General features: G+C 37.5%; 1 protein-coding gene across 1 annotated transcript in view; it reads right to left on the bottom strand.

Annotated features, from left to right (window-relative positions):
• The window catches only part of herc1 (HECT and RLD domain containing E3 ubiquitin protein ligase family member 1), a 59,160-nt gene that overhangs the window by 29,303 nt on the left and 7,316 nt on the right, over positions 1–22,541 (bottom strand). Inside the window, exons 6-36 of the mRNA XM_073836221.1 lie at positions 22,008–22,151; positions 21,684–21,811; positions 21,399–21,543; positions 19,945–20,116; positions 19,186–19,320; positions 18,605–18,770; positions 18,400–18,525; positions 18,091–18,303; positions 14,983–15,135; positions 14,737–14,869; positions 14,459–14,650; positions 12,626–12,841; positions 12,340–12,513; positions 11,246–11,360; positions 11,035–11,155; positions 10,657–10,843; positions 9,617–9,899; positions 8,585–8,705; positions 8,433–8,484; positions 6,665–6,933; positions 6,322–6,546; positions 5,973–6,093; positions 5,330–5,567; positions 4,051–4,220; positions 3,809–3,964; positions 3,606–3,712; positions 3,411–3,521; positions 3,130–3,300; positions 2,702–2,941; positions 2,101–2,184; positions 71–600 (exon numbers count right to left, since the gene is read on the bottom strand). Of these exons, the coding sequence (XP_073692322.1) occupies positions 71–600; positions 2,101–2,184; positions 2,702–2,941; positions 3,130–3,300; positions 3,411–3,521; positions 3,606–3,712; positions 3,809–3,964; positions 4,051–4,220; positions 5,330–5,567; positions 5,973–6,093; positions 6,322–6,546; positions 6,665–6,933; positions 8,433–8,484; positions 8,585–8,705; positions 9,617–9,899; positions 10,657–10,843; positions 11,035–11,155; positions 11,246–11,360; positions 12,340–12,513; positions 12,626–12,841; positions 14,459–14,650; positions 14,737–14,869; positions 14,983–15,135; positions 18,091–18,303; positions 18,400–18,525; positions 18,605–18,770; positions 19,186–19,320; positions 19,945–20,116; positions 21,399–21,543; positions 21,684–21,811; positions 22,008–22,151 (5,398 nt within the window). The remainder of the gene's footprint in view (positions 1–70; positions 601–2,100; positions 2,185–2,701; positions 2,942–3,129; positions 3,301–3,410; positions 3,522–3,605; positions 3,713–3,808; positions 3,965–4,050; positions 4,221–5,329; positions 5,568–5,972; positions 6,094–6,321; positions 6,547–6,664; positions 6,934–8,432; positions 8,485–8,584; positions 8,706–9,616; positions 9,900–10,656; positions 10,844–11,034; positions 11,156–11,245; positions 11,361–12,339; positions 12,514–12,625; positions 12,842–14,458; positions 14,651–14,736; positions 14,870–14,982; positions 15,136–18,090; positions 18,304–18,399; positions 18,526–18,604; positions 18,771–19,185; positions 19,321–19,944; positions 20,117–21,398; positions 21,544–21,683; positions 21,812–22,007; positions 22,152–22,541) is intronic.

Raw genomic sequence — 22,541 nt, 5'->3', positions numbered from 1 at the left:
GAGCAGGAACGAGGTAAAGGCCTCAATTTTACATTTACATAAACCACTTAAATAGATACCCATCTCTCACCTGATGGTAATCTCCGCCTCATCCCACTGCACCTTAGCTGATGTGCTCCCCTCCTTCACCACACCCAGCAGAGTGGCGTGTCTCCCCGTCTGCTTGTGCACACACCGTCCCCCCATCCTTAACCCACCGTCTACTCCCCCTATCACAGCTAACACCGGCCACACCTGGTGGCACAGCGTCCGCAGGTGTGCCTCTGAAAGCTCTGCTGCTGTGTGCCGTCCGCTTCTTCCTCTCTCCTCCTCTCGCTCTTCCTCCTTCTCGTCCTGCTCCTCTCTGCTCTGGGCCGAGCGGCTCTTGCGCAGTCTGGTGGCTCCTGCTGGGGGAGCTCCTTCTCGTAGGCAGCCCCTGATCTGCTGGAGACGCTGGAGGATGCTGTGATTGATAGTTTGGGTCCAGCGCTCCGAACGGTGTAAGATTCGGACCAGCTGGGTGGTGGCCTCTGCAAGGACAGTGGCCACAGGGCTGCAGATTGGGTCACCGGGTAACAGGTCACGTGGTGTGCCCCTCATCTGCATGTCACAGATTTTTACCTGCAAGGTAAGGGTGGGTAATATACTAGTTAGAACAATATAGAAAACAGTGGAACAGTGTCAATCAGTATACTTTTTTGTTGCTATCGGCATTATGGCTGTGCTACATGACCTTCTACAGCGCCACAGCAAAAAGACACCATATTTCAGTTCTAAATGCGACTTTGCAGTCTGAAGTGAATATTAGGCCATGTAGTACAGCTATACTGGCAAAATCTAACACCCAATGTAAAAAATGTTTTGATATAATTTTTTTATGTTTTAAATCATTTTTTGAAGGAATTGATTAGATTATAATTGTTAAAAAACTATAATTATTAAAATATTTTTTATTAATTGAAATAAAGCTGAAATTAAATAAAATACACTACAAGTCTAAAGTTTTTGAAAAAGTAGGTTTTTTTATTGTTTTAAAGTAATCTCTTCTGGTCACCAAGCGTGCATTTATTTGATCTAAAATACAGCAAAAGCAGTAATTTAAAAAATATACTTACTATTTAAAATAACCGCTTTTTTTATTTCAATGCATTTGAAAATTTAATTTCTTCCTGTGATTTTCAGTATCGTTTCTTCAGTGTCAAATGATCCTTTATAAATAATTCTAATATGCTGATTTCCCGTTCAAGAAAAAAAAGTTATTTATGTTATAAGTGTTATATTATTGTACTTAAACACTTATAATTATTAATATTTGACTATTTTTAAGGATTCATTGATGAATAGAAACATCCAAAGACCAGCATTTATCTGAAATAAAAAGCTTCTGTAATATTATACACTATACCATTCAAAAGCTTGGAGTCAGTTTAATTTTTTATTTAACAAGGATGCTTTAAATTGATCAAAAGTGATGATAAAAACATTTTTAATGTTACAAAAGATATTTCAGATAAATGCTGTTTTTCTATTCATTAAATAAACCTTAAATTCTACTTGGCTGTTTTCAGCTGTTAATAAATTACATTTTAATATATATTTGAATAGAAAACAGTTATTACAAATAGAAAAAATATTTCAAAATATTGGTGAGCAAAAGAGACTTCTTTTAAAAAAAAAAACATTAAAAATCTTACTGTTCAAAAACTTTTGAATGGTAGTGTATAAATATTTGATGAAAAACCAACACAAAATGGAAATGAATAAATAAATAAAATGAAACTACAAACTGAAAATAAAAATAAACCTAGTGCAATTTTTTTAATAATCCTAATTAAAATACATTTATAAAAAAACTAAAATTAAAAATGTAAAATATAGGGATTTATTACTTGTTAAAAAAAAAAAAAAAATCATGCACATTCATAATTTGTTTCATAGCAATGTACTGTGAGTGTTCAAATAAATATAATATGATATGCATGACAGAATTTTGTGTTTAAGTTGCCCAGAGTCCGACCTTCTACCAATGATCATTATGCATTCTTAACAGCTCTTCAGTGTTATTTTAGATCAACAGAAGACCACAGGGTTTAAATCAACATCAGAACTTCTGTGTCTTACCTTCTCCCCAGGGTTGCTGCTGTAGAACATGACACAAGGGTAGAGCTCTGTAGCATCGACATCCTCAAAGGCCAGTTTGGGTTCCTGCCACAAAGAGCCACATGGTTCAGCACATAAGCACATATGTGACCCTGGACCACAAAACTAGTGATAAGGTTCAGGTTTTCGAAATTGAGATTTATACATCAATGAAAAGCTTATTTATTCAGCTTTCAGATGATGTGTGGTTGTTAGGATAGAACAATATTTGGAGCGAGATACAACCATTTGAAAATCTGCAATCTAAGAAAAAAATCTAAATATTGATGAAATTGCCTTTAAAGTTGTCCAAATGAAGTTCTTAACAATGCATATTACTAATAAAAAATTAGGTTTTGATACATTTGAAATGTACAAAATATCTTCATTGAACATGATCTGTACTTAATATCCTAAAGATTTTAGGCATAAAAGAAAAATTGATAATTTTGACCCATGCAATCTATTTTTGGCATTGCTACAAATATATTCTTAAATATGTTACTAAAGACTGGTTTTGTCATTCAGGGTCACATAGGAGGAAAGAGAGTTAATGTGTATTGTAATGTGGGCTGCACCACACCTCTCCGTTCTTGCCAAAGGACACAGTCCTGGCCTCCATGTCTAGTACACAGGTGATGTAGTCTCCCTGTGTGTAGCTGGACAGTGTGAGGGTCTGCTCTCCGTTGTGGTAGAGGTTGCCGCTGTATGCGCGGTAGAGCCACATGTCAGCTGTTGTGCGGTGGTTAAAATCATGCACGGGCCAGCGTGACACACCCACACATGTTCCCTCATTTCCACGATTCTCCTTCACAATATAGAACTGAAAATAAATGATATACACGGTTATAAATATTGCTTTGCCATCACAGGAACTATATTTTAAAATACCTTGGAAAAGATATTTTAGATTGTACAATTTTTTCCACAGTATTACTACTTTTACTGTAGTTTTGATCAAATAGCACAGTTTTGTCCCTAAACGTTAGTGTAAAATAAATTGTGTAGAACCTTCCACTGGTAGCAGCCGGAAGAAATGCCAGTAGAAGCCAGGCCATAACCTTTGCCTCCACTGCCATGTGTCAATCCCTGTCCACTTTCCACCACACAGCACTGAGCCTTTTCAGGGTCAAAGGTTACTTCCTGGATGGGTAAATTTTCTTCTTCCTCTTCTGATTCACCCTAAAACAACAAGATGGCATTTAATGGCATCTTAGAAAAGTGAATGTCTGATATGAGTACATTTTAAAGTGGCACAACCTCTTACTCTTGACTGATTGAATCTCCCTCACCTGTAGTTTGAGTTCCTGCTCTCTCTCTTTCAGCTGGATGGTGTGTTTGGCTTGAGCAACAGGTGCCTCCCACATACAGTCTGAGAGCAGCGAGAACAACCTCTCCACCACCTACCACACAAAGACAAATTAATTTGCCTCCACAACACATATTTCATAAAAAAAAGAGAACAACAGAGGTGTGTGGAATTTGACCTGGGTCATCTGATGGTCCTCCACGCTGCTCTCACAGGCAGGAAGCACAGCTTCCAAAACATGCAGGGCTAACAGCCGTGTCCTCAAATTACCAACCAACGGAATGCCTGAAAAAAAAAACACACACAAAAAAAAAACACTTTTAACTAACCTAACAACTAGCACTCAGTCAAGATGATGTTGTTTGGACACTGCTTTATTACCTGAACAGCATTTCTGAGCAGCAATGTTGAGGAGGACTTCAGTCCATTTAGGAGAGGCCATCTTAGACTGGATCGCTTTGGAAGAGACAACTCGCCGCAGAAACACCAAGAAGTCTCCGAGGTGCAGCTCTGCTGTGTGTCTCTTACGTAACAATGCTACACCAAAACAAAGAAAAGCAATATAGAACACAAATTTAAGTGACTTAAGTGAGAAAGTTGCTGTTGAGCTCCAATTGACCTACCTCGAAAATCTTTTTTCTGAGCATCTGCACAGTCGTCAGTCTTCTCCTGCAGTTCAGTACTTGCACTGAGTGTGCTTCCAGCAGCCTGAGCCAACAGAGTCTTCAGCTGACTGCACAGAAGATCCAGCAGAGCCTGGACCACCTTAGGACTCAACCTGTCTGCATACGTCCTGATAGAAAGACAGGAAATGTTAATGAATCTGTCTTCAATTACTTCTGCTAAGAGATGTTTTAAAGGGATAGTTCACCCGAAAATGAAAATTCTGTCATTAATTACTCACTTTCATGTCTTTCCAAACCTGTAAGACCTTCGCTCATCTTCTGAACGCAAATGAAGATATTTCTGATGAAATCTGAAAGCTTTCTGACACTGCACAGACAGCAATGGTACCGATACTTTCAAGGCCCAGAAAAGTAGTGAGAACATCGTTAAAATACTCCATGTGATATCAGTGGTTCAACGATAATTTAAACCAAAATAACGACTAACACAGAAGAGAAGAAATTGTTGAATAAAGTCGTTATTTTTGTTTTCTTTGCGCACAAAAGTATTCTTGTCACATGGACTAATTTAACAGTGTCCTTACTACCTCACTGCCTTGAACGTGTCAGTTGCATTGCTGTCTATGCAGGGTCAGAAAGCTGTGAGATTTCATCAAACATATCTTAATTTGTGTTCCGAAGATGAACAAGGATTTACGGGTTTGGAACGACATGAGAGTGAGAAATTAATGACAGAATTTTCATTTCTGGGTGAACTAACCTTTTAACAATGTGATGTGACCAAACAAACCTAACTAACTTTTATTACACTACTGTTCAAGAGTTTGAGGTTAAGATATTTATGTTTTTAAAATAAGTCTCTTATGTTCACCATGACTGCATTTATTTGAGAAAAAAATAATCCAGAAACAGTATTATTGTAATAGTTATTTTAAATTGTAATAATATGTTTTGTGTTTTATTATATTTTAAAATGTAATTTATTCCTGTAATGGCACAGCTGATATGTCAAAGAAACAATATGCTGATTTTGTGCTAAAGAACCATTTGAAAACATGTGCTGTTTAATAGTTTTGCAGTATTATTTTAAGGATTCTTTAATGAATACAAAATTCAAAAGAACTTTGTTTATTTGAAATTTTTGTAACACTGTAAACACCTTTACTGTCACTTTTGATTAATTGAATGCATCCTTGCTGAAGAAAAGTATTAATTTACTTAAATCTTATTGACCCCAAACCAGGTGTTAACAATGTGTAAGAAAACTGTGTTGTACCCTGTGCTAATGGCTAGTATCTGTAGCAATCTTGTGCTGGCCACTTTGAGGGCAGTGCTGAGCTGAGAGCCTGCAGGCTTGTGCAGGAGTTGCAGTGTCTGTCCAAGCAGGGTTTCCGTTCCACAAAGCTGAGAGAGAACATCCAAGAGACCGCTGGAGATAGCTAATGATACATCCACAGGCTGGTATCGCACGCTTAGAGCGAAGACCGTCACCAACAGCAGCCTTTGCTGGGCTTCTGTAAACACACACAGCATTGTGAATACATTGGATAGGTCAAAATTATAGTTTTTTTTCTTTTTAGCCAAAAATCATTAGGATATTAAGTAAAGATCATGAAGATATTTTGTAAATTTCCTACCGTAAATATATCAAAACTACATTTTTGATTAGTAAGATGCATTGCTAAGAACTTCCTTTGGACAACTTTAAAAGGCGATTTTCTCAGTATTTTGTTTTTTTGCACCCTCAGATTCTAGATTTTCAAATAGTTGTATCTCGACCAAATTTGTCCTAACCTTACAAACCATACATTAATTGAAAACTCAATTATATTAAATTAACAAAATGACAGGCTTTGTGGTCCAGGGTCATATATATGCTACATAAATAAATATATTGAATGTGTGCTCAGCGACATTACCTATGTGGTGCTTGTTAGCTTGCAGGGCTCTCTCTAATGTGACTGACAGCTGCTGATAAATCTTATGAACGGCTGTCTGAATGTCCATCTGTAAGCTTTTCTTGGCTGCTCTGACTCCATCCTACAAGGAAAGACATGTAAGGACATGTAGAGCATAGCATGAATAATAACATTCAATAATAGCTACTTTCTCAATCTGGCTTAATGCCCATATTCTATCCTAAATTAGCACATATTAAGCCAGCATGACCTAAAAATAAACTCAATTTGCTACTTGTTATCCACTGAAAAATGTATCTTCTTCAGTACCTCTAATCTAAACAAGTCTAAGATTAGATGTAACAATTACCTGGTAATGGTGTAGTTGGACATTCTCCCCCTTTGGCCCCCCATTGCTGACAGCACCAAGGCCAAAACATCCCGACAGGAACTGCAGTCTGACTGATGTTAGCAAAGAAGCAGAGTGAAAACTGAGGCCTGTGCGTCCAGCTCCACCTCCAGAGCCTGCCTGACTGCTTTTCTCCTCCATCCCAGAAATCAACACCACAATCTGGTGAAGGGCCTCCAAACGCAACTATATAAATACACAAACACAATTATAAAAGCACAAGATAAACATCTAATGCAACATCTAAAAAGTCTGTGGGTGGAAGTGAAGACAGGCATCTGACAAATAAAGAGTCAGAACGTACCTCTGCTCGGCTCTGCTGCTGCTCCATGGCTATAATAATGGCCTGTGGGCTGGTGGACACGCTCTCTTCTGGTTCCTTAAATGCAGGAGCATTCCCAACATCTCCACTAATGAAGTTCACTATGTTCTCAATGAGTGCATGGAGCCTGAACGAATGGCTCAGATCGAGGTCTGACTCCTCATAAGACTGTGGAGAGCTGTACAAACACTCACGAGCCGAGCGTCCACCAAACCAGTCAGCAGAAGAATCTGGAGAACTGTACAGAAAGCCTTGAAAATACAAAACAAAATTCGTTAAACAGATTTTAAAATAATGGGCAAATAAAATAAAATTTAAATTTGTGTGTGCCATGTATATTTATGCTTATTATGGTATTGCTTATACTGAAAAATAAATTGGTTTCTGTGAGTTATATGGCATGTGAGCATGTGAAGTGCTCCAAAGCAGGTGAAGTCAGGTCACTCAAAGCACAATCTCACTTTGTGTCTGAGCTCCGTCTCGAAGCATTTGATTTTTGAATTTTATTTACAACTGCCTACATTACTCCACTAATGAATGAAAACAATGTTCTGACATAATTTAGACATATCCTGGTTCTGAACAACTTTGTTTCTCAAGAGTTTAGTTTCATATCTGCTTCAACACATGCCTGTAATTTAGCTGTTTAAGGTGTGTTTTACTGGAGTTTCAAATTCTCAGCACATACATGGATCATGCTGTTTTTTTCAGGTTTACATTTTTCTAGACTCTGTTTTAATGGTTAAATTACATTGTATTAATCAAAAAGCAATTTTTTTTTAAAGTTTAACAAAAATTACTGTTTAGGGGCCCAATAAAAAAAAATCAGTTTAAATTCAGTGTTTTTTAATCAAATTCCAGTGTTTTCCATTAATTTTCTGGATTCCATTTTAATGGTTTTATTAAATTTAATAATTAAAAGCATTTAGCACATGATTTTATATTGACATTTTTCTGGTAAATAAATTCTGTTAAATAATTTTTTTTGCTGCTAAATATTCTTTGATAAGATGTTTTAATAATAGTTTTCTTAGTAGTAGTAGTTTAATGCAGCTTAAGATTTACAGACACTACTCCATATCGCATTTTGATTTAAGAGTACTGACCGATTTATTCATCCAAAATTTAATAAATTCCGTAACATTCTGCGTTATACAGTAAATACTACTTTTATGACTGGATTCCCAGATTCCCTAATTTTCTCACATTTTCAGTGTAATATCTGTAGCTATGGCAGTTTACGCTACATACAGATAAGAAAATAAAAGCATAAGCAGCTTAAATAGCATCCTATAATCTACTGCTCGAACAAATTCTTCTCTATATTTATTTTTTATAATAAAGGCCACTGGATCAGATTTTTCAGTACAAAAGTGTACGGTTTACAGGTGAGATGCAGGTTATGTGCATGTGTGGTTAAACGGGAAAGACAGGTATTCGAGCTCTTTCATAAATTACCCTTTTCTTGTGTGCAGGCTTGGACTTGAATACGGATAGGGAATGATGAATAAGTATTATGCAAATTGTATTTTATAGCAGAAATTTGCTGTGTCGCATTTTAGGCTTAGGGAATACATTTGGTAAAGCATGAAGAAGCTATAAAGATGCCAGCAGGAACCCATTCAGCCACACAGGAAAAAAATAGACATTACATGAGTACACAAATAGACTCTTGCACAATTACACAGATTAACAGAGCAGTACAGTATGTCCCACTACAGTCTCAGTGTATTAAAGGCGGGGTCATTACCTCTTTTTTTAGGAGTGAAAGCTAAATCCAGATCCACATTCCTCCTCACATTCTGAAACAGGTCAGACCGAGAGGTTACATAACTGCAACTGATATAGTAATAAATCAAGTAAAGTAGATAAGGCAGTGTGTGCATGTGTCACATATCTCACCAGAGAGTATCCCTCTTCATCAGACTCTGGCTGAGAGAGATCAGACTCACTCCTGGATTTTGTGAGTCTGTAGCTGGGACTGCTCTGGATGGACCGACTCTCTGCCGACAGGCTCTCACTCCTACACGCAAAATAAAAACGGGAAATAAAAGTTACACATCCTGAGAGAGTACAGAACACATAATCAAGTCATTAAATTGTGACTTTAATATAAATTAAAGGGGTCTTATTATGCTTTATCACTTTTTGAGTTTTAGCCAGTGTGTGGTGTGTATGTTTGGGCATAAAAAACATCTACAAAGTAACAAATCTCAAAGTCCACTCCAAAGGGAGATATTCAGTTTTTAGAGAGGATACAGCACCGACGGGAAACTAACAATGAAATTCATTTTTCTACCTATTAAATTTATAATAGATAATTTTATTAACGTCTACACCTACCCCAACCCTAACCTCAACCCTTACAAAAACAGTATTTAATTGTTGTACAGTGTGATAAAAATAACGTTAGATTGATGTGCGCATGCCCAGTAGCCACTAGCCAGAGCTGTATTCCATCTAGCCTACACCATTGTGCCAGCCTGAGGAGAAAGCCATTGTAATAATGTAAATTATGTGAAAATGCGTTTTTCAAACCACCAAGCATGAGAGCATGTTCTAGTGCACCTCAAAACAAAATAAAGACTCTATAAAAGAGCATAATAGGACCCCTTTAATACCACTAATTAAGTAATTTTTATTAATTGAATTCATGTATCAGAGTAACCGATTTTAATTCCAATTGGATCAGTTATAAAGGTTCTTCAAAATTAGGGTAGGACACAAGGTCTCTTGCCACTTGACAATATGAAATCTAAAAAAAGTAGGTCAGGCATTCCTGGGCAGGACTGGCAGCGCTGGAGCACACTGGAAAGGTGAATGAGTTCAGCAAAACCTTCAGTCTCCAAAGATAAGAGTTATGATTTAAGTTTCAAGTCATGCTTACACATGTTTAATCAGCTAAATGTACTTTTTAACAATGTCGCTATTCACCTCGTCATGAACCCGCCTCCGTCCTGGTTGACACCCCCTGTCAGGGGTTGCTGACTGATGTGCTGAGCAAGCGGTGTGCTGACAGCCAGGAGGAGCATGGCACAGCGGTGGATGACGGCATTGCATGCGGTGGTGTAAAGATCCTGTCCCTCCTGAGGGGTTGTGCTACTCCTGCGCTCCGGACCGGGTTGAGCTGGCTCTTCCTGTGCGCTCATGCTTCCAGTTCGATCTCGGTCCCTTCCTCGTGCTGCCTCCCTTGCTGATAGGAAACATTGAAAGATTTCTGTGTCCGCCAAGACATAAGACACAGAGCAGCCAGGTTAGGGAAGCAGCCAAGAAGCATGACGTTGTTAAAAAGTGACATGTGTAACCACTGTATAATAACTATGGTTAGCAAAGTTATTTATTAGCATACACTACTGTTCAAAAGTAAGTATGGAAATTTAGAGTGGATGCATTAAACTAAAGACTTTTAAATTAGCAAATAAAACAAAAGATGTATTTCAAATAAATGGTGTTGTTTTGAACTTTCTATTCATCAAAGAATCCTGAAAAAGATTAAAATAATTTTGTGATTCCACAAAAATATTAAGCATTATAGGAATAAATAAGATTTAAAATACATTAAAATATAAATATTATTGTAATAATATTTCACAATATTAGTGTTTTTACAGTTTTTAATCAAATAAATGTAGCCTTGATGAGTAAATGATGGTAAGAACCTTACAGACCTCATACTTTTGAACAGTAGTGTATATTGTGTTGTGTGAAACCAATTATTTACTAACCCTCATGTCATTTCAAACCTAAAGTATATGCTGTAATTTTTGAAATGGACATTGACAGCCATGCAAAAATTCTTCCTTTTATTCCACTAAATACATCAAATGTTTTTGGAATAATAAGAGGGTAAATAAACTCAAAAAAGGAAAACGCACACAGAGTGTGTGTGAATGTGTGAGACAACTTTGCTCAAAGCCACCCAAAGCTTCAGCCATCAGCACACACATGCCCTTCACAAATGTGTTAGAACTCACTTCCTGCGGTCATGACCTCATGCTCTCGTTCCTCCTCATCATCTTCCTGCTCCTGATGACCCTCTTCTCTTTCTCTCTCTCTCTCTCTGTCTCTATCTCTCTCCTCCAGCTCAGCCTCCTCATCTATAGTTCGGGTGAAAGAGTGTTCCTGTGGGTCCATCTCCACAGAGTCCACGTTATCAGAGATCTGAACACAAGAGCAGAAACGACTTCAGATATGATGGGGTCCAAAATTTGACCACATATTAAGTTTCTGAACAGTAGCTGTTGTTTAAAAAGGCTTCTTTGAAACAACTTTTCAGGTTTATCCTAGATCCTAAGAATTTTTTTTTAAAACAAATGGTTCTTCCAATAATAATTTGTAATGAAAAGTCATACTCTGCGTTCTCGTGATGATGAGCGTGTCTGGATGAGCTCCATGTTCTTGCAAGCCAAGAGGCGATTCCGCACTTTATAGACACTGCGATAAACCTCTGCCAACAGTTTACACGGCTGATATCTGCAGGAAGACAAAAAAATGATACAGAAATTCTTTAGTAGTCTCCATAGTGTAGTATTCTCTGAAGTTGTGCAGAACATGTTGTCTCACCTCCCCTCTCCACTTGCCTGTCCCAGCAGCCCTGTGTGTTTCAGCAGGACAGCAAGTACAAAGCGGGACACTGTGTCTAACAGAGCCTCATTCGGCAGTGACGCACTGTCCCAATCTACACAAACACACACACAAAAGACTAAATGAACATGCCAAAGTTGTTGGTTTGCACAAATGAAACGTTTACAATGCTAATTGCAAAATGTAATTCTGCTTTTAAATAATGACTTTATATATGTGAGCCTGGACCACAAAACCAGTCTAAAGTAGCATGGGTATATATGTAGCAATAGCTAAAAAATACATTGTATGAGTCAAAATTATAGATTTTTCTTTTATGCCAAAATTTATTAGGATATTAAGTTAAGATCATGTTCCATGAAGATATTTTTTTCATTTCCTAGCATAAACATGTCAATACCTAATTTTTGATTAGTAATATGCATTGCTAAGAACTTTATTTGGAAAACTTTAAAAGCGATTTTCTCCGTATTTTGATTTGTTTGCACCATCAGATTACAGATTTTCAAATATCTCGGCCAAATATTGTCAGCAAACCATACATAAATGGAAAGCTTATTTATTCAGCTTTCAAACGATGTATATTTCAAAACATGTACCCTTATGACTGGTTTTGTGGTCCAGGGTCACATATAGTTCAATAACTCCATAGTTACAATAGTTTGCACCATAAAGATCTGGTTTATGGATAGCTGTGACATAACAGAGAATATGAATGTCAATTGCTTTTTTATTGATCTGTTACCTCAAGGCTGTAACTACTGAAAATACTTCACCCTATCACAAAGATCTAAACTTAAATATGACAGAATCTTCATTCAGAAATACAAATGGCTTTATTTAAAATAAATGGCAACTGACACACTAATCAGGTGTAAGGAGGTTTTGGACCAGCGAGATTTCACTCTGGTGGGGCTACCCAACACCACAGAAATAGAAACCATTATAAGGTTTGCATAAGTTAATGTGTGACTTCTGAGACTATGCAAGCACTACGGTAAATCTAATGATAAGTGAATCATTTATAATACTATTTCCATAATCCTTAATATATGTTCTGTGTTTGTTCCTACCCTTGCTGATGGCATAGTCCTGCATGTTTGTCCACAAGCTGTTTGTGGGCTCTTTAGTTGATCCAAGGGCCAAATCAACCAGTACGCTCATGTCAGCATGCAACTGACAGTCAAACGGTCTTTGCTCCTCATTTCCACACAGAGCCACCTCCAGCAGAGAGCTGATACACACATCTGAAACACATAATCCATTTAAAATCTAACATCGACACTAAAAGGCATTCACAACCTTTTTTACTCTCGTAACTCAATACATTTCGAAACAATGCACAATGTGTGTGCATACCAAGCTGGGGTATATCAGTCTCCAAGCCATTACTAAAAAGTGGTGTTTTGAGCCAGTGGGTAGTGTGCTGTTCCTCTGGTGAGGGCGGGGCTCCCTGCAGCATTCCTCCAAGACAACGTCCCACCAGCAGCGCTACGGTACGCTCCAGATCCACCAACCACACCCAGCACTGTGCCGGTCCTGACACACACACTGGATCAACAAGATCTGGAGTGCCTACAGGAAGAAGGTTATTGTTTAAAGTTTAAAGTCACCAATTAAATCTTAAAAGATTTAACCGAATGAGAGACGAGTGGTTCTTAAACAGGGGGACGGGGGCCCCCCACTAGGGTGCCCCAGCAAGTTCCAATAGGGCACACAAGATTGCTTAAAATGATTCAAGTTAATTAAAATGCTAAAAACACAAGATGTACACCATGTTAAATTACTTTTTTATTAGTGCAAATATACAGCGCTGCTTGAAAGTTTGTGAACCCATTAGAATTTCCTATATTTCTGCATAAATATGAACCAAAACATCATCAGATTTTCATTTAATTCCTGAACGCAGACAAAGAGAACCCAATCAAACAAGTGAGAGAAAAATATTTTCTTTGCCAGTTATTTATTTTGAAACATGATCCAGTGTTACATATGTTTGTTGCAAAAGTATGTGAATCTCTTAGATTAGCAGTTAATTTAAAGGTGAAATTAGAATCCATCTGTGCAAATGTGTTTTCAGTCAGTGCAATAAGTATCATATGTCACTGCGTGACCTGTTTTATTCAAAGAACAGGGATCTATCAAAGTCTGATCATGTTTATGGAAGTGAATCATGTCACGAACAAAGGAGATTACTGAGGATCTCAGAAAAAGAGTTTATGTTGCTTCCTTCCCAAGAAGTGGTCTACCAACAAAGATCACTCCAAAGCAGAACATGTAATAGTCTGTGAGGTTGCAAAAGTTCTTAGGGTAACTTCTAAGCAACTAAAGGCCTTTCTCTCATTGGCTAATGTTAATGTTCATGAGCCCACCATCAGAAGAACACTGAGCAATGATGGTGTGCATGGCAGAGTTGCAACAAGCAAGCCACTGTTCTCCAAAAAGAAAACGGCTTGCTAAAGATCACATGGACAAGCCAGAGGACGATTGGAGAAAGGTTTAATGGATGGATGAAACCAAAATAGAACTCATTGGTTTAAATGAGAAGCTATTATGTTCGGAGAAAAGAACACACTGCATTCCTGCTTAAGAATCTGTAAAGCATTGTGGTGGTAGTTTCATGGCTTGGGCCTGTTTTGATGCCATCATTGATGGAACAATGAATTCTGAATTATACCAGCAAATTCTAAAGGAAAACGTCAGGACATCTGTTTAAGAACAGAGTCCTTAAGAGAATGTGTGTCATGCAGCAAGACAAGAACCCCAAGCACACAAGTCATTCTACCAAAGAATGTTTACATAGGAGGAAACCCACCAACATCACAGAGTTTAGGTGGTTCTGCACTAAGAAATGGGCTAAAACTCCTACATGTTATTGTGCAGGACGGATCAGCATTAACACGAAACTTTACCTTCAGTTACTGCAGCAAAAAGGGGGTCATACCAGATACTGAAAGCAAATATTCACATACTTTTTTTGCAATGCACAGATATGAAACACTGGATAATTTTTCTCAATAAATGACAAAGAAAATATTTTTCTCTCACTTGTTTGATTGGGTTCTCTTTGCCTCTTTGTCATATTTATGCAGAAATATAGAAAATTCTAAAGGGTTCACAAAATTGCAAGCAGCACTGTATATACTGTATATACTAAATTAGCTATTTATCATATAAATGTGAATGTCTGACCATGAAATGGCCACTGCAGCTCCTGTTCCTCCAGAGGTGTGGCGGCAGGCAGAAGTCTGTTGAGACGGTCCAGAGGGGGAAGCAGGTCTAAGAGGTAACTGAGCAATGGCCGTGCCACCCAAACAGGCAACAACAGCAAGGATGTCACAATCTGGCACAGCATACTGCCTGCTGCAGACATGTAGATCACATCTACCACAACCAAGCACAGGCAAAATTAGCAGGTCCATTAGCATTGAGAGAATGAGTTTAGCTTGGGTGGGTGTACACTGATATACCTCGTAGCTTCTCGCGCACGCTGCCATTTCCAGAGCTTTCTCTCAGGAGAGTTGCAGAGCGATTATAGATGTCTGTGGCGTGGGGCAATAATAACTGCAGGTGTTTGTGGAGGAGCGCCACACTACTGGAGCCCTGAAAACACACAGATTCACACGTGGAATAAAATCAGCCGACTCAGACCTAATAAAACACACAATTTTTCCAAGATGGATTTTTTTGTGTGGATATGTATATGTATTTGGTACCTCTGTAACACAATTGATATGGCAATAGGCCAGAAGCTGCTTCTGTAAAGAGCAGAGCAGCTCATGGAGGTGAGCTGGTTGGCTGCTATCTGATGAAGATGTTCCCTGTAAGATCTTGTCACTGTTCTTCTCTAGTTCTCCAAATGCCTGGTCCTGTTTGGTTAACACACACATACACACAGGAAAACAGGTTAAGAAGATAGTCAGAAGTGTAATACACATGGTGACCCATATTCAATTTATCATCTTGAATCGGTTTACATTTTCTAGTTAATATAATATTATTAAAAACATGATGTTGTCGGAACAAAACAGCAACAGCAATGGAGGAGGAAAAACAAATACATCCTGCCCCATTTTCAGCGAGGGCAAGTGTTTGGAAAAATATTATATTAATTACTGACCTTTTGTTATTATGGGAAGTATTTAAAACGGCAAGGAAAATGAATAACACCATTCTATGGAGCCATTAAAGGGACATGTTTAAACGATAGCGGTAGCCTGTTACATTAAAGTACATAAAATTTCACTTATCACATAAACAGAGTAAGGAGAGTTGACTGACAGGACAATGGCAAATGATTTGCAGATCTAATTTAGTAAAATATGTGGCAAGTACTGCCACTTCGTAGTATACACAGTATGTGTGACCGTAAATCTCGAAAATGAAAGTAAAGAGCAAGCGCACATTAAAAAGTGATTTCAATGCACCACATATTAATAACGGCTCCCTGATGCCTGCAGTTTATATACAGTATAATTACCCAACAATATAATTGCGAGAAAAAAAATATAATTTTTTTCCTCCCATCTTGTATTTATTCCATAGTACAGGTCATTTCCTTTCCGATCACGGTATTAGGATTCGGGCACATACATAAAGAGAGGTGTAAAATACTTTTGATTTATTAGGAAGTTAATAGTTAATAGAAAACGCTGATTTTTTTAGTCAGGACTACCTATACAAAATCATACAAATACAAAAACTGGTGTTTGATGTCCAGTGTGCACAAAAATTCATGAAAAATCATGAAGCATGATTAAAAATTAAAAAACAGTAAACTGATTTTTAATCAAATCTTGACCCCAAGAATAGATATGAATCGAATTGTGAGGTACTGAAAGATTCCAACCCCTAATAATTTGCATGCTCTTGGTCTCAAAAATAATCTAATTTGCTGACATTTACCACAGCAAATTAAATAATATTTTACCCAAATATACAGAGTATACATATACCAGTCCCTCCAGTTTTTCGCGATTCTGCGATCGCTGAATTTAATGCAAAATCAACAAAATGTCGCATTTTTTTGCGATCCTGCATAATTTGTCATTTAACCGCAAAATAATCGCAAAAAATGGTTATTCAAATATTTCAATAATAAAAAGATTTTAAAATATATATATCATGTTGATAAAGACGCTGCTCACGTGATGTCTGTGAGCTGTCTGTCTGCAGGGCTCGCAAGATCGATGTCCCGGGGGCTATTGTGTTTTTCAGTCGAGCTACCAAAATGTTTCACTGGCCTGCCGACCCGCTATCGTAAAGTAGAGGGCTTCTGTTGTTGCAAATGGAACGCCATAAAAGTTTTGAATTTGTTAAATAGTATAAGAAAAGTCTTAATTATAATTTTAAAAGTTAGGGACGGAAAGACGAATCACGATAGGGCTGGATAAAACTTCTAAAGGCAATGATGTCATTGAATAAATATGAGCCCTGCACATTTTAAAGTCAAAACGCAGCACTGATGTCTTTAAATGAATGTATCTGAGTAGAACCGACTGTCCTCAGAAACGTGTCGTTGTCATTTTCATTTCATGCTGATAAAACAGCGTTAAAGCTGATTTGTATACAGCCGTTACTAGGGAAACGATAATATTTCAGCGCTCCTAAAGCGCCCCCTTGTGACAGAATTTTTAATTTTAATTTTTTAGAATTTTTTCCAATACATTTTTCAGCTGTTTGTTTTTATACATAGGGTTTTTAATGTGCCTTCTAAAAAATCTAAACAATTAAGACAGTAATATTTATGTTTTAAATAAATATGATAAATTATATACTTGATTTATCCCTTTTAATGGTATAAAGGCTGAAATGCCATTGGATAAGATATTGTTTTTGTGTGAATCTGTATCTGAATTATAAATCATGTCATTTTATGACCTAAAATTCTACCTTACATTGTCCAACCCCACCCATTCTGTTCATTTTACTTGTGCAGCTCTTAAAAAGGATCATACATTGCTTTAAATTGATATTTAAAAATTCTGCAGATACACTAAAGAGTGAAATAAAATTCCTTCCTTGATATTTGTTTATATTTGTGTATTGAAAACATGTTTGATTGACATTTAGACTCCTGTTTGAATTTCTATATTTTAAAAAAAAAAAATTAAAAAGCTTTTTTATTTGGGCTAGTTCAATTAATTTTTGGGCTACCAAAATGTAAAGAGTACCTGAGACGTGACTGAAATGAAGTAGGCTATGTACAGTATACATTTCTACACCTGCTGTTAATGTTTACAAAGGTCACATAAGAATATTGCCCATAGGTTATTTTAAAAGTTCAAATGTATCAGAATAAACAAATTTTATGTTTGATTTGTGTTATGCATGATAATTGAGCCTCTAACATAATACCTAATATGGTAAATGTGATATCCTAATTATTAATAAATAAATTAAATAATTAAATAAATCGCAAAATTTTTCGCAAATTTCTAGGACTTGCCACCACAAAATTTATAATTTTCATCGCAAAAATCACAAAAAAAAATCGTGAAATCCTGGAGGGACTGATATACATATACAATATACAGTATGCACAGCAAAATAATATGCTCGAGCGCATAGAAGATGGTGGATGGCATGAAACTCTGGTCATGGGCGGGGTCTGAGCAGTATAACTTCATACTGCTAAGAAATTGAAAATGGCTTGACAATTAAGACTATTTAGGTTTTTTGGGGATTAAAAAAAAGTAGTGAATGGATCTTTATCACTGTAGGGTGGTTATGTCCATACACTGCTAAAACACATTTATATGCAACACCATGGAAAAGTGAATTTTGCATCCAATGTCCGCTTTAAAATGATCTGCAGAACTGACCGTATAAAAGCCCAGGTTCCTGAGTAGAGTTTTCATGAGGATCTCTGCTAAGTGTGTGTCAGGATGCGTATCAGAATGAGTTGCAGGCACATGCGTAGAGTCGGAGGGTAGAGCGGGAGGCTCAGAAACATCTGGAGGACAGCTGTACCCCAGCAAAGATGCCACATGGGTGTGATCCTGCAGACTAGTGAGGATTATGTCTAGCTGCATCCTCTGTTACAGAAAAAAAAAAAACACAAATATGACTGACAAATGCTTTTGTAAGTTAACTTAAACCATATGTTCTTTACAAACAGGCACAATTCGTACCTGTCCTTTGGAGAGGCTCTCCCAGCGGTCTGGTCCTTGAGGAAGGAGCGAGTGCAGTAGCTCCATTCTCTCTCTCAGAGGAGGCAGCAGCATTGTTGCTCCCACGGACAGTGTCTCAATGACAGCCTACAAAATGCAAACATCGATCAGAGAAAAATAAAGGCCACAGCAAAAAACATGTGGAAAAACACCAGCAAACACAGACCTCCTGGATTTCATCCGGCACTGATGCATCCATCAGTCTGAAAAGCAGATTGCGGAGTGGCCGCGCTTGCCGTCCCAAGATACTAGTGGCCACGCCACCCGCCAGCGCTAAAGCCAGGTGATTCGACAAGAGCCGTAGACATAGTTTCAAGAAGTTATGATGCTCCCTGTTGGCCCAAAAAACAAATTTACTCCCGTTCATGGTGAAAGAAGAAGCACACTTAATATTTAATAACCTTCAGGATGGTTCAGATGGAAAATCAATGGAAACTCGATCTCAACTAAACATTAGCAGCAGCATTAATTCTCTAGTGATATTTAATGCACTTAAAAAACAAAAAAAACAAAGGAGGCTTCACTCGTCTATAGACCTTAGACGCCATACTAAATTTCATGCAGATGAAAATGAGGCTGTGAATGTGATATTTAGAATGGCAGGGTTGTATAAAGGTCCTAAATCACGTAAATTCAATCGACTGAATGCATTGCACTTCTATCCCTCATAGACTAATTTTCATTCCTGCCAAAAATTAACTATGGTGCAACCCTGACTAAAGTCAACGTTGGTGGCAGAACACCCACTTGGAAGATGGAAAAGGCAGCGGTGGAATCTCATTGTTGATACCATCACAGTATCGTTCCAGAAACGAGCGGAGGTGAGAGAAAGTGCTTTCTTCTAGGTCCACACAGTATGGTCTATGCCAAGCCACCACCTGCCTGTATACAAAAACATAAAATTAACAGCTTAGATATGAAACCATTATAAAATTAATTAGAAGACAATTAGATTGCCATTGAAACCAACAAACTTATATACATACATAAAACATAAATATAAAACGTATAAATATATAGTGAATTTACATACAAGGTACAACAAATGAACCTAAACCACAAAACCAGTCATAAGGGTACATTTTTAAAACTGAAATTTATACAGCATCTGAAAGCTGAATAAAAGCATTTCATTGAAAGTTAGAACAGGACAATATTTGGCCGAGATGCAACTATTTGAAAATCTGGAATTTGAGGGTGCAAGAAAATCTAAATATTGAGAAAATCGCCTTTAAGTTGTCTAAATGAAGTTATTAGCAATGCATATTACTAATCAAAAATGTTGTTTCGATATATTTATGGTAGGAAATTTACAAAATATCATGGAACATGATCTTTACTTAATATCCTAATGATTTTTGGCATAAAAGGAAAATCAATAATTTAGACCCATACAATGTAATTTTGGCTATTACTACAAATATACCCATGCTACTTAAGACTGGTTTTGTGGTCCAGGGTCAGCATTTTCTCTTTTTTTAAAAAGGATTTGACAAATTTGCTAACCTGTCTCTTGGGAGGGCAGTCCATGCCAGGCTGTGGGAGGTGCCAGCAGAGATCTGCTGAATGGCCACTCCATCTAAACCAATCACCTTCTTGGGTTTGGTGATGGGGCCGGTGGAATTCCCTTGACCGCACTGACCCATGGAGTTATTTCCCCAGGCATATACTTCATTGTCTGTAATAAAAACATTTACATGGGAAAAAAAAAGGAATGAAAGAGCAACTATCCAACCTCTTTGAATATAATTTTACAAGTCACATTTTAGTCAGGATTTCTGAAAAGCAGATGTGTTAGACTTGCATGTTCTAAAAGAACACTTGACTGTTTCGCAATGCACATGTACGGCACATGTTCTAAGTACACAGCGTCAAATTGTCTGTGACATCATGTGTGAGGCCCTCTTGCTTCACCTTATCCAAGTCTGACTCAGCACATACCCTTCTGCTACTAATCTGACCCCTCTCTCTCCACTATCACAAATTACAGTTCACACAACCAGTACAGTACAGCTCCAAGAAGACTCACAAAGCCAACAGCACCTACTCACCAGCCATCGTTAACTGAGTTTACAACAGAATCATATAATGCTTTATGCAATACACTGAAAATAAAAATATTAAAGAAAGAATATTTAAAAAAGGATCACAAAACTGCACCGTATAGACCTTAGATTAGACTCCACACTGAAAATAACGCAGATAAATATAAATCTGTAATTTAAAACTAAATTTTTACAACTTAAGCTGAACAACTGGCATGCTATTAAACAAAGTACAATCCACTGAACCCACTGTACTTTTGTCCCTTACAGCCTGATTATATTTTTCCAGAATAAAAATGTCCTAATAATTTACTCACCCCCACGTCAAAGACGTTCATGTCTTTCTCTCTTCAGTCACAAAGAAATAATGTTTTTTGAGAAAAGCATTCCAAGAATATTCTCCATATAACTTCAATGGTAGCCATTGGGTTGAAGGTCCAAATTGCAGTTTCAATGCAGCTTCAAAGGGCAGAGGAATAAGGGTCTTATCTAGCGAAATGGTCATTCTCTGTGACTTCAAAATCATCTAACATTGTTGTTGTTGTGTACCTTTTTTTTTTGTAAAGGTCGTTTGACTATTTGCATGTTTGCTTTGCAAACACTCGGTCTACGTCACAAGTGCGTGATTACGTAATGCGTGAGGTTGAGCTAGTCCAAGATAAGCATTTGTGGTCAAAAAGTATAGAAATTTGCATTTTGACTATAAGACTATTATTCCTCTGCTTGGATCATGTAAAACTGCGCTGAAACTTTAATTTGGCCTTTCAACCCGTTGGCCACCACTGAAGTCCACTATATGGAGAAAAATCCTGGAATGTTTTCCTCAAAAACCTTAATTTAACTTCTCCTTTAAGCATAACAGATACAGCCATGGTTTTGTGTACTCAATTCAGTGAGTTTGCAGTGATGCCTTACCATGTGATAAAGCAAGGCAGTGGCTGTCTCCTATAGAGATGTCTACTACTCTGGTTGTGGCAAGTTCCTCGATCAGCTTTGGCCTTAGCGCAGTGGCCTCCGATGAACCACAGCCAAGACATGCACCACAGCCCCAGGCATAAACCTGCAAAATAAATACAGTGTGTTTATAATGAATATACCCCACATTAGTAAACATTAATATCAACATGAACTCATAATAGCCCCCGTTTTTGTAATCCATCATCAAAACGTAATAACTTGTGGCTTAGCAATGTCTCATACCTGACCAGTAGAGGTGAGGGCCAATGATGACTGGCTGCCAGCACATACTTTGCGTATGAACATTCCCTGGAGTGCCTCTACCACCTTGGGTTTATACACACGATTGGTATCACCATGACCCAGTTTTCCTGCAGATCAACAGCAACTAAGATGTAACTGTCTTCCATTCATTTTTTTATCACATACACAGCAACTTCTCAAACAATAATTACTAGATGTGTACAAAACAGTCGCTGGAAAAGCACATAGGATGTGCCGACACCGCAAATACTGTATGACCATGTCTCTTAAGAGGAACAAGTTGTGTAGGTTAACTCAACTCACCATTGTCTCCACCTCCAAAGGACCAGACCGTACGTCCATCTTTAGACAGCGCAATGGTGTGGGAGCTGCCACAGGACACCTCACCCACATTACTGATGTCTTTAACTAGCGTGGGAATGTTCCTACTGTTACTGTCACCATGACCTACAAGTGTACAAGAATGTAATCAGTGTTACATAAACACACAAATGTCAAGACAAAATGAAGCAAGAAAAAATGTTATGTGCATAAGTTAAAGGGATAGTTCACCCAAAAATAAAAATTCCGTCATTAATTGCTCATCCTCATGTCGTTCAAAATCTGTAAGACATTCGTTGATCTTCAGAAAACAAATTAAAATATTTTTGATGAAATTCGAGAGCTTTCTGACCCTGCATAGACAGCAAGGGTACTACCACAATCAAGGCACAGAAACATAATATGGACTACGTAATAAGTAGTTGCATTGCTGTCTATGCAGGGTCAGAAAGCTCTTGGATTTCATCAAAAATATCTTAATTTGTGTTCAGAAAAAAGTATTCTCTCTCTCTCTCT

This window comes from Garra rufa, chromosome 3 (assembly GCF_049309525.1).
Source record: "Garra rufa chromosome 3, GarRuf1.0, whole genome shotgun sequence".
NCBI lineage: Eukaryota > Metazoa > Chordata > Actinopteri > Cypriniformes > Cyprinidae > Garra > Garra rufa.
Note: the sequence above shows the minus strand (reverse complement) of the source record. Positions and strands in the feature narration are given on the sequence as shown.